At 38.7% G+C, this 12786-nt stretch overlaps 1 protein-coding gene across 1 annotated transcript in view; it reads right to left on the reverse strand.

Moving 5' to 3' along the window:
* LOC124612604 (ras GTPase-activating-like protein IQGAP1) overlaps positions 1–12786 on the reverse strand; it is a 340604-nt gene that overhangs the window by 186473 nt on the left and 141345 nt on the right. Inside the window, exons 11-12 of the mRNA XM_047140897.1 lie at positions 12131–12265; positions 1333–1489 (exon numbers count right to left, since the gene is read on the reverse strand). Of these exons, the coding sequence (XP_046996853.1) occupies positions 1333–1489; positions 12131–12265 (292 nt within the window). The remainder of the gene's footprint in view (positions 1–1332; positions 1490–12130; positions 12266–12786) is intronic.

A 12786-nucleotide genomic window follows, 5' to 3' on the forward strand; every position in this document is an offset into this window, starting at 1 on the left:
TGTGAGCACTGGTGGGCAACCAGTTGACATACGGGTGGCAAGAAGCCAGGCCATGGTCTATGTGATATACTGGGACAGCTAAGTGGATGTAGGCAGGAGCGGTCAAGTAGATTTTATATACACAGCAGTGTGCAATATGGCTACTCAGCGGGTAATCCATACTATTTGCACCATCCTGCTGGTGAACCCCAAGGCACAGGGCTGAAAAAGCCTGAATTAGCCCAATCAAGAGCACAACCACTCACAAAATGTAATTGTTACTTTGGATTCATTTGTATTTAATATTGATGTAAGGTTATACCTTTTAGTCACTATCAGCCCTGTTGTACAACAACAACTGAGTCTGTCAAACTGTTGTCCTTAAGGTATTTATATTACAAAAATGACTTTAATAATATTTTCATGATAATAATATGAAAAGGATAGATTGCTACTGACCAAATAGAGAAGACAAGTTGCAGACACGCACAACAAAAAGACTGTTATACATTGAAGCTTTCGTCCCAAAGGCCTTCTTCTGAAGAGGAAACACACACACTCACACACACACACACACACACACACACACACACACACACACACACACACACACAGTCTCTTGCTGCTATAGTCGAACCATGGACCAGTCCACAGTCCGGCCACAGCAGCTAGAGACAGCGTTTGCGTGTTTTTCTACTTCAGGAAAAGGCCTTTTGGACAAAACTTTCAATTTACAGCAATCTTTTCACTGTGCCTCACCATCTCCTCCACATAGTGAGAAACAATCTGTCCTTTGCATAACGCTGTCATGTTCGTTAACTAATAGTTGATATGTGATGTACAATGACATGTTTGTAACAATAGTCTTCTCATGCTCCATGTCTAGGTCAACCTCATGGTTATATATAACAAATATATAAGAAGTAAATAAATAAAACAAATTATTATATATGCCGGTAGGTTATTAGATTCTCATTTTGTTGATGCTTTCTACATCTAAAAACTCACCAGACTTTCAAACAGCATTAAATTTTCTCCATACTTACACTGACTGCTGTCACTGACACATGTGAACAAGAAATCACAGACATTTTTATCATAACTTGCTAGGAGTTGAGCAGAACAATATTATGCTCCAAAGTAATGCTGCACAATGGATCCAAACAGAGAACTTTACAATTTATGGATTTCAAGTGCCTAATTCTCTCAAATGATATATGTAGATAACCTTTGCAGTTTACAAATTAACTTACCAAAGCTCCTTGTAGTAAATTCAGCCAAATATATACAGGTGATATTAGATTATATTTAAAAATCAATAGAAATATTATAGTTATATAAAAATTCACTCACTCTGATTGCTGTCTTCACTTTGCTGGTGAACAATATCTATGCAATCTTGAATATCAAAGTAAGTCAGCAATGGGCAAGCCATTTTCTTTGCCAGTTTGTACGTGCGTTTTGCTTTCAATACTTGCCAATATTTAACACACAACCCTTGATCAAGGTTCTGAGAACACAAAACACATATAAATAGTTTCATCATGTTATGCACAAAAGTTTCTATGCATAGTTTTCAACACATACCGGATGGTTATAATTACAGTGCGGCTACTCACAGAGGTACATGACAGAAACTGAAGAGCAGATTCAGAATGTTGCCGTCGGTCATGAGGTTTCAGTTGTTGCCCAGTCTGAATCTTGTATGGGTACCAGTGTAATATCAACAAACTTTCAGTATTGTTGACTATGGGAAGGACAATTCTCGTGACACTGCATGACCACTAGCACAACCCAGGGCGCATGCTGCATGGTGAATTGCAGCAACAGAAACCTCATGAATAACTCCCACCATTATAGCATGTCTTCCTCTTCCATGTGCCAGACTGAGCTTACATGTTTTTGAATTTCATTATCATCTTCTTTGAACCATTTAATGATATTGGGCCTATCCTCAGACCATTCAGTCAGCGATACTCTCTCAGTACAGCACTGTAATTGCTGCTGTTCACATAAAACAGCTTCACTAGCAGGATGCAGTCTCTCTTCTTGACAGCTATATTGCTCACTCACCATTATGGCTTCTCAAGTGAGAGTGTGCATGTCATACTGTCAAACAAATGCACCTCATGGCCAAAACTAGAACTAATTTTTTTCCATTGTAAATCGTTTCTGCGTTAACACATTAGTTTATCTACCAAGTTTCGCTGTCATATGATAATTACAGGCCACACTGATCCTCTACATCTATATACACATCTACATCTGTACTCTGCAAACCACTGTGACGTGCATGGTAGAGGATACGTCCCATTGTACCAGTTATAAGGGTTTCTTACCATTTCATTCACATATAAAGTGTGGGATGACTGACTGACTGAAGGCCTCTGTAAGTGCAGTAATTATTCTAATCTTACTCTCATGATCCCTTTGTGAGCAATATGTAGGGGGTTGTAGTATATTCCTTGAGTCATCATTTAAATCCGGTCCTGAAACCTTATTAATAGACTTTCTCAGGAGAATTTATGTCTATCTTCAAGAGTCTTTCACAGTTCAATTCCTTTAGTATCTCTGTGACACTCTCCTACAGATCAAACAAACCTGTGACCATCTGTGCTGCCCTTCTCTGTATGCATTCAATATCCCCTTAGTCCTACCTGGTACAGGTCCCACACACTTGAGCAATATTCTACACCCAGTCGCATGAGTGGTTTGTAAGCAATTCCTTTGTAGACTGATTGCAGTTACCCAGTATTCTACCAATAAACCGAGTCTACCACCTGCTTTACTCACCTTTTTTTTGTTTTGCTTTTTGCAGTGTACAATTTTATGTTTCTGAAATTTAAAGCAAGTTCCCAATCTTTGCACCACTTTGAAATCTTATCAAGATCTGACTCGATATTTATGGAGCTTCTTTCAGACAGTACTTCATCGTAAATAACTGCATCATCTGCAAAAAACCTGAGGTTATTATTAACATTGTCTGCAAGGTCATTGATACACAATATGAACTGTGAGGGTTCCAACACACTTGCCTGAGGCACACCTGAAGTTACTCCGACATCTGATGATGACTCTCCATCCAAGATATCATACTGCATCCTCCCTCCAAAAAAAGTTCTCAATCCAGTCACAAATTTCACTTGATACCCTATATGATCGTACTTTTGACAATAAGCATAAGTGTGATATTAAGTCAAATGCTTTTCGGAAATCAAGAAATACTGTATCTACCTGAGTGCCTTGATCTAAAGCTCTCAGTATGTCATGTGAGAAAAGAGCTAGTTGGGTTTCACATGATCAATGTTTTCAGAATCCATGCTGGCTGGCATTGAGAAGGTTATTCTGTTCAAGATAGCTCATAATGTTTGAGTTCAGAATATGTTTTAAGATTCGCAACAAATCAGTGTCAAGGAAACTGGATCGTAATTTTGTGGATAACTTCAACTATCCTTCTTGTAGAAACCCCATGGCACAGGGTTGAAAAAGCCTGAATTAGCCCAGTCACGAGCGCAACCACTCACAAAATGTAATTGTTACTTTGGATTCATTTGTATTTAATATTGATGTAAGGTTATACCTTTTAGTCACTATCAGCCCTGTTGTACAACAACAACTGAGTCTGTCAAACTGTTGTCCTTAAGGTATTTATATTACAAAAATGACTTTAATGATATTTTCATGATAATAATATGAAAAGGATAGATCGCTTTTTTCAAAGACCTAGGCACAGTTTTTGTTACAGGGACCTAAAATAGATTACAGTTAGAAGTGGTGCTAACTCAGCCACAAATTCAGGATAGAATCTGATTCGGATTCCATCAGGCCCTGGAGCTTTGTTCAATTTTAACAATTTCAGCTATTGCTCAATACCACTGACACTAATACTTATTTCATTTTTCTTTTCAGTGGTAAGAGGATTAAATTGGGACAGTTCTCCTGGCTTTTCTTCTGTGAAGCAACATTTGAAAATGGAGTTAAGCATTTCAGCTTTCCCTTTGCTACCCTCAATTTTATTTCCTGTCTCATTCGCCAGCGACTGGACACTAACCATGATGCCACTAACAGCCTTTACACATGATCATAATTTCTTTGACTTTTGTAAAATATCATTTGAGAATATTCTGCTTCGGTAGTCATTGAAGGCCTTTACGCATTGCCCTCTTGACTGCCAAACATGTTTCATTCAGCATCTCTCTATCTCTAGCCCTACACTTTGTTTTACACCTATTTTGCAGTAATCTCTGTTTCCGTAGAAGTTTCTTTACAGTTTCCCTTCAATTATGAACTGTTATACTGGGTATGTACCTGTCCAGTGCACCATCAACTATTCTTTTAAACTTGAGCTATAGTTCCTCTACATGCTTCTGTCTGGTGCTGAAAGATCATTGAGGTATGACACTACTGATTTTTTATCTAGTTTACAAAACATAAATATCTTTCTGTTTTTTGAATTGTCCTTTGTACTTTGGTAATGACTGTTGTCATAACCATGTCATGGTCACTGATACTAGTTTTGATGTCTATGTCCTCAAGCAGGTCAGGTCTATTTGTTGTCATTAGATCCAATATATTTCCATCAAGAGTGGGGTTGCTAACTGTCAGTTCTACGTAGTTTTCAGAGAAGGCATTTAGTAATGTTTCACAGGATGTCTTATCATTCCCACTACTAATAAAACTGTAATTGGACCAATTAATTTTTGGATGGTTAAAGTCTCCACGATGATTACAGCATGATGAGGAACTTATGTACAAATGAACTACGATTTTCTCTAAGGTTTTTGTTTACACCAGGAGACAAGTATGGTGAACAACAGAAGGATCCATTATCACTTTATGCCCACTTCTGATACTGAGTCTTGTCCAATAAATCTCACATGCACCTTCAATTTCTACTTCAGTGGATTTTAGAGTCTACATCTACATTTATACTACGCAAGCCACCCAATGGTGTGTGACGGAGGGCACTTTACGTGCCACTGTCATTACCTCCCTTTCCTGTTCCAGTCGCATATGGTTCGTGGGAAGAACGACAGTCTGAAAGCCTCCGTGCGCACTCGAATCTCTCTAATTTTACATTCGTGATCTCCTCGGGAGGTATAAGTAGGGGGAAGCAATATATTCGATACCTCACCCAGAAACGCACGCTCTCGAAACCTGGTCAGCAAGCTACACTGCGATGCAGAGCGCCTACCTTGCAGAGTCTGCCACTTGAGTTTGCTAAACATCTCTGTAATGATATCATGCTTACCAAATAACCCTGTGACGAAACGCGCTGCGCTTCTTCGGATCTTCTCTATCTCCTCCGTCAACCCGATCTGGTACGGATCCCACACTGATGAGCAATATTCAAGTATAGGTCAAACAAGTGTTTTGTAAGCCACCTCCTTTGTTGATGGACTACATTTTCTAAGGACTCTCCCAATGAATCTCAACCTGGCACCCGCCTTACCAACAATTGATTTTATATGATCATTCCACTTCAAAGCGTTCCGCATGCATACTCCCAGATATCTTACAGACATAACTGCTACCAGTGTTTGTTCCACTATGATATAATTATACAATAAAGGATCCTTCTTTCTATGTATTCGCAATACATTACATTTGCCTATGTTAAGGGTCAGTTGCCACTCCCTGCACCAAGTGCCTATCCGCTGCAGATCTTCCTGCATTTCGCTGCAATTTTCTAATGCCACAACTTCTCTGTATACTACAGCATCATCCGCAAAAAGCCGCATGGAACTTCCGACACTAACTACTAGGTCATTTATATATATATATTGCGAAAAGCAATGGTCCCATAACACTCCCCTGTGGCACGCCAGAGGTTACTTCAACGTCTGTAGATGTCTCTCCATTGATAACAACATGCTGTGTTCTGTTTGCTAAAAACTCCTCAATCCAGCCACACAGCTGGTCTGATATTCGGTAGGGTCTTACTTTGTTTATCAGGCGACAGTGCGGAACTGTATCGAAAGCCTTCTGGAAGTCAAGGAAAATGGCATCTACCTGGGAGCCTGTATCTAATATTTTCTGGGTCTCATGAACAAATAAAGTGAGTTGGATCTCACATGATCGCTGTTTCTGGAATCCATGTTGATTCCTACAGAGTAGATTCTGGGTTCCCAGAAATGACATGATACATGAGCAAACAACATGTTCTAAAATTCTACAAAAGATCCATGTCAGAGATATAGGTCTATAGTTTTGTGCATCTGCTTGATGACCCTTCTTGAAAACTGGAACTACCTGTGCCCTTTTCCAATCATTTGGAACCTTCCATTCCTCTAGAGACTTGCGGTACATGGCTGTTAAAAAGGGGGGGCAAGTTCTTCACGTACTCTGTGTAGAATCGAATTGGTATCCCGTCAGGTCTAGTGGACTTTCCTCTGTTGAGTGATTTCAGTTGCTTTTCTATTCCTTGGACACTTATTTTGACGTCAGCCATTTTTTCGTTTGTGGGAAGATTTGGAGAAGGAACTTCAGTGCGGTCTTCCTCTGTGAAACAGCTTTGGAAAAAGGTGTTTAGTATTTCAGCTTTACGCGTGTCATCCTCTGTTTCAATGCCATCATCATCATCCCAGAGTGTCTGGATATGTTGTTTCGAGCCACTTACTGATTTAACGTAAGACTAGAACTTCCTAGGATTTTCTGTCAAGTCGGTACATAGAATTTTACTTTTGAATTCACTGAACGCTTCACGCATAGCCCTCCTTACACTAACTTTGACATCGTTTAGCTTCAGTTTGTCTGAGATTTTATGGCTGAGTTTAAACTTGCAGCGAAGCTCTCTTTGCTTTCGCAGTAGTTTCCTAACTTTGTTGTTGAACCACGGTGGGTTTTTCCCGTTCCCCACAGTTTTACTCGGCACGTACCTGCCTAAAACGCATTTTACGACTGCCTTGAACTTTTTCCGTAAACACTAAACGTTGTCAGTGTCGGAACAGGAATTTTTCATTTTGATCTGTTAGGTAGTCTGAAATCTGCCTTCTATTATTCTTGCGAAACAGATAAACCTTCCTCCCTTTTTTTATATTCCTATTTACTTCCATATTCAGGGATGCTGCAACGGCCTTATGAGCACTGAATCCCTGTTCTGCGCTTACAGAGCCGAAAAGTTTGGGTCTGTTTGTTATCAGTAGGTCCAAGATGTTATCTCCACGAGTCAGTTCTCTGTTTAATTGCTCGAGGTAATTTTCGGATAGTGCAGTCAGTATAATGTCACTCGATGCTCTGTTCCTACCACCCGTCCTAAACATCTGGGTGTCTCAGTCTTGTCTACTACGACAAATACAAACATCCCCATTCACCGTCTGCCTATCCTTTTAATATGTACTCAAATTATTTCCAAAAATCTCATTGATATCAATTTCAGGTTTAAACCAGCTTTGTGTGTCTACTATTATGAGAACTTCACTGCTTTGCAAGAGTGCTTAAAACTCTGGCATTTGTTGTGAATGCTTTGGCAGTTAACCATTAGGATTTTAATACTCTTCATCTGTGCTAGGCATTTCTTTCTACCTTACAATGATACTTCTGGACTATGTACACCTATTTTTATCTTTATTGGATTGAGAATCACTTAATCTAAGAAACCTTTGCGGACACACACACACACACACACACACACACACACACACACACACACACACACACACACACACACAAGTGTGAGTAGACGCACTTTAATTACAACCATACGGTACCAAACTGAAACCGTATCATAAAGAGTTTAATGCCTACACAACAACTTCACATTTTAGATATGAAATGTCAAACAGGCTGAAATTACAGCAGACAAAGCAGTAGACATGCACCAGTCAGTCACCATGACAAACATTGCAGCATGTTGTCTTTCTCGTTTCTGGCCTGGAGCTCGTTTTTAACATAACATACGTTTTCCCTTTATCAATCTCCTGTTCACCTTTCTCCAATAAAAAAAACTATTTTCTATTTCTGAAAGCTTGAGATACAATTTGAATCTTATCTGATTTTGTGTTTGACAACGTTGCAAAAATTACTTCGGGTACCATGACTACTAAGGACAGGCTCTTTTTCTTATACTATGATCTTGATTACAGTTCTAGGCAGTATTATGGTATCTTTTTATAGTCACACTTCAAGAAAATTGGGATTACTGTAAAAAATAAAAACAAATATTCTAACTATAATCATACACAGTTTTCCTCCATCAACACACTTTGTCAACATGCAGTGTGTTCTCTTTCATCACATCAGATTTCTTCTGCAGTATCTAGAGCTCTACAGTTTAGATTTTGTAAAATTCTGATCCAATTATTTTTGGTACATTATACTCTACACAAAGTGCATGCATTAAGCACTTGTGGTATTATATACCAGTTCTTATCAGAAAAGCTTATGCTCAAACGACTAGATGTCAGTCACTCAGATTGGTATCAAATGTTGTGTATCAATACAGTATCAACCAAAACGCCAATTTAGTTTGTGCTATTTGCTGTCGTAAAGCAGAACATGTGTAAATGGTAATTAAAAGTAACACCAGGACTACGGAGTATAGGGAAACTGTATCTGTGAGCTGTGAATGTGAATATCTGTGATGAGCGAGTTGGTAGAGTGAGAAATCGTATTACTGAATGTCCCGAGTTCAAAAACCACGGATTGAGATGTTTTTTTAACTGTTTGTTTGCAATTGTTATACGGGAGATGATTTTTCTGACACGTAGAAGGATGTTTCGGAGTATGTAACAACGTCCTTTGGCAGTCTGCTTTCGCTTCATTAGTTGGAAGTAGCAAACCTATAGAGTACATTTGAATAGATAGATGTGATTTTATCTATGCAAATGTATGCCATAGATGGGCTACTTTCAACTAACACAGTGAAAGCAGACTTCCAAAAGAATATTGCTACAAACTCCAAAACGGTCTTCTACATGTCAGGATCAAGTAAACTGTTTTTAAAAAAACACACAATCAGTGGGTTTCGAACCCAGGACCTTCAGTACAACGATCCGCCGCTCTACCAACTCACCTAGCAGCGAGCTTCGCATTCATAGCTAACAGGTACAGTTTCGCTATACACTGTACTTTAATTAGCGTTTATGCATCTTCTACTGGATGACAGCACACAACATGAACTAAATCAGAGTTTTAGTTGGTAGTCTATTGACACACAACGTTTGGTTCTGATCAGTAGCTGACATCTGGAGGTCTGGGTGTTAGCTCTGAAGTTTCAGTATGCCCCAGTTCTTTTGGAGCAAAATGTTGTTATACACATCTAGACAAATATACTGGAAATTAATTTGAAATACCCAAGACCATTTGAACTAGACATTACTCATAAATTTCTATTTCTGCCAACAATACACAATGCATTGATATCCCTGTCTTCCAATACTTGCCGTATTCTCTCTCCATTCAGGCTTCCAGTCTCAAAATAAACTTCATACTTACCTTGTTGCTTATACATTACACCACTGACTACCCATTGTAGCCTTTCCCTAGCTCTTTCTGCAACTCCAGATCCACTAGCTCCCCTATACTTCTTTCTTGAACTTATCTTCTATCTTACTCATCTATTGGCTCCCTGTACAAGAGCCCATCACCCTCCATGCACGCAGTGAACCCGATGTCCCTTTCATTTCCCAACCACACATCCCTATTTAGATGATTTATTGATCACAAAAAAATTGTTAATGGAACACGGAGAAACTGAATGGTCTTATAGAGGTATGTACTGCAAAACCAATTAGAACAATACAACTGGAGTATGAGGAATAAGTACCCAAGAAAAGTACCATGATCAATATTACTTTCATAAAGGTAAAGCTATCATCAACCAAAAGGTTGTTTTGCACCACAGTACTTTACTAGGAATTGTCCACTGCCTTTTAACTGCCTTATATAGTCAGACATAATAGGACTCATAGTTTATGAATTACTCAGAACCACAGTGCAACTCTGCATTTTTCAAAATGACAAATCATAGTACCGTTGCTTCCCATCCACATAAAGTAATCACCACCTTCACCTTCTTCCTCCTCCTCCTCCTCCTCCTCCTCTTCAATTCTTCTAGCTTTCTTCATTTTCCAGCAGAAATTTCTGGTATTTATTTTGTCATATCCCCTTTGGATCCCCTAACTACGAATACAGAGTGATAGGGACCCCAGGCTGTGCCATGTGTCTACATACCAACATGTTACATGTAGGGACTTGAAAATTTAACATTCACTTTGGGCAAAATCAGTATATATTTGGCCAAAATTTGGATCTGTTTCTTTTTGTAAATGATTGGGCGTTTAAATCTAAAACATTGCAATGCTATATTAATAAAAGAGAATAAACTGTTTTTATTCTCTATAACAATTGGGAAGTTCGCTTTTGCCCCAACTTCAACAGTATTTTTCCCTGAAATGCTCTACGCTTTTCTTCTTCTTTTAGTTTTATTTAAAGCTTCAACAAATGATCATTCTCACTCAGAAGCAACATTTTCTCCTCAACCTTGTCAAAATACATTGAATGCCTTCTGTTTACTATAAGTGTGGACACTATGCTGTGGCAGTGGCTGCAAGTGTAAACAAATGAGAATTTTGACCAGTGGAGGGGTGAGAAGAAGTTCGGGGGAACAACCCCACTCCCTCTCGCATGGCAGCAGACCTACACCCATGTTCTGTGATCTGTGAAAACAGAACAAACATGTGGTCATAGGGATCATTGATCCCATCTGGTGTTGGGAGAATCATACTCAAAATAAGAAAATGAGCAACACTCAAACCAAGGCAAAAGGGAGTACACAAAACATATGGTAATTACTACCATGCAATTGCTTGCTGCGGTCCGCAGCATTGCAAACAAGATTGTCCATGGCTGACCTCTACCAGAACCTTATGCAATCATAGCTCAAAACCCTCCCCTCCCAACCTAAAACTTATACTTACTAGCAGATGAACATACAAGTTTCTTTGTTCTAAAATGCTAGGTCCCACAGCTGAGTTCCGCACAGCGATATGCAGCTGGTAACTTATAGATCATTCACAACTGACACGTCGCCAGAGTGTAAATTATGATGGATAAATCATCATGTTTGTGCATATGTGCACCCTTTATTTTGCAAATGTGTTCTTCACATATTCGCTTTCCAAACTAAGCTTCGCTAGATGTTCTGCAACACCAATAACTGAAAACTGATTACTTATTCCATATTTATATGAAGAGAATATGGCCATTTCAAACTATCTATGATAAAATAGTTCACCTGGATTCAATTTGCTATGAAATAGCATACATAAGGTAAAGCCACATTTTTGTGTTTTGGGAGATAATTCGTGTGTATTTCGAATTTATTGAAAACACGGGGTAACTATTACAAATACTTAAAATTAAAATGGAACACTATCGCTGGCCAGTTCTGACTTTCAGGTTGCAATATTCCACAGCTGCCCATACACACAATAAACACAGGAAAAGAAAATCTATCCCTAGCTTTTAGACCTGTTAACTCATTCATTAGGGAGGAAAGGGGTTTGTAAGACTGGGATGGATGGGCATGTCACTCAGACTCCAGGATGAGAAGGCTCCACCTGGCCTAAGAATGAGAGACTACAAGAGAGAGAGATCTCCATCTTCCCTCATCGCTACATCAGGTGAGTATCTTTCATCCCGGTACCTGAGTGATCTATTGCTCATTCATAAACTTTCAAAAATACTCCTATCCTCTCTGCAAGAGTTCCAAAAGCTGCAGATCGATCTTTCCTATTTTATTGTGTTCATCAGGAGTTCTGAAATTTTGCCACCTGGAAGTAAAAATCAGTCAGCTATAAACCATACTCAAAATTTTACAGTTTTCTCAAGTGAACTGTCTTTCTGACACAAACATAAACAATTACTTTAAGGGTTCATGTGTATCTTGCACATCATGTGGGCATAAACTGATCAAGGATTCTGTTAGATAAATGTCCAATCACTTGCTTATTTATTCCAAGTATGGAAACACTAGTTTCTAAAGGTGGATATTCATGGCTTTCTCTTTTAGATCAGGCCTGTAGTAGCTGTTCCATTTTGCTCAGGTTTTTATTTCCACTATTTCTTATTTGTTTATGATTTTGTGGCCCTCAAATATGATAGAAGACTTATTTTAATTATGTGCAATAAAATAAAAATACACACTCACAGAAAAATGCAGTTGAGGTTGGGATATCGCTGACCATGTCTGCTCAGCATCTCCTGCATCTACACTCTCAGTGATTGCTGCTATATTTGAAAGGACACGTACACTTGCAGTGATCTCTTCCAGTGTCAAATCTCTCTGTAAATTAACAATTCATCTTTAACTCTACATCTTGTGGTATCTAAAATTAAAGACTTTGGTCACAATCTTACCTACAGCTTAAGAATAGCTGACAAGCAAATAATATTTTCCAGGAATACTTTAAATTCAGTAAGACAGTCTGCAATATCATAAACACAATATATCTCCTAAACCAAATTCTTTTCAAGGAAGTTTCAATGTAAACATACACCACTATCGTACCAGGAATGTTAGGCCTATAGTTAACGTTATGTGGCTGGTATATACAGGAATTCATTGGATAAATATAGAAATTATGAAGAAAGATGAGTGAACAAGCCTCAGTTTACCACTTAAAATAAAGCTTTTTAAGGAAACGAACAAGGCACTCCCAGATTGGTGTAGGAGCCCAACATTGACTGGATGTCTTGCCATCTTGCCACACAAAGGAGCAATAGGTTTATTTTTTGATCAGTTCATCATTATGCTAATTTTAAGACCATGCAGTGCTGCCAGGTCGTGCATGCAGGACTGGCATA

The sequence above is a fragment of the Schistocerca americana genome, chromosome 1 (genome assembly GCF_021461395.2).
Source record: "Schistocerca americana isolate TAMUIC-IGC-003095 chromosome 1, iqSchAmer2.1, whole genome shotgun sequence".
Classification (NCBI taxonomy): domain Eukaryota; kingdom Metazoa; phylum Arthropoda; class Insecta; order Orthoptera; family Acrididae; genus Schistocerca; species Schistocerca americana.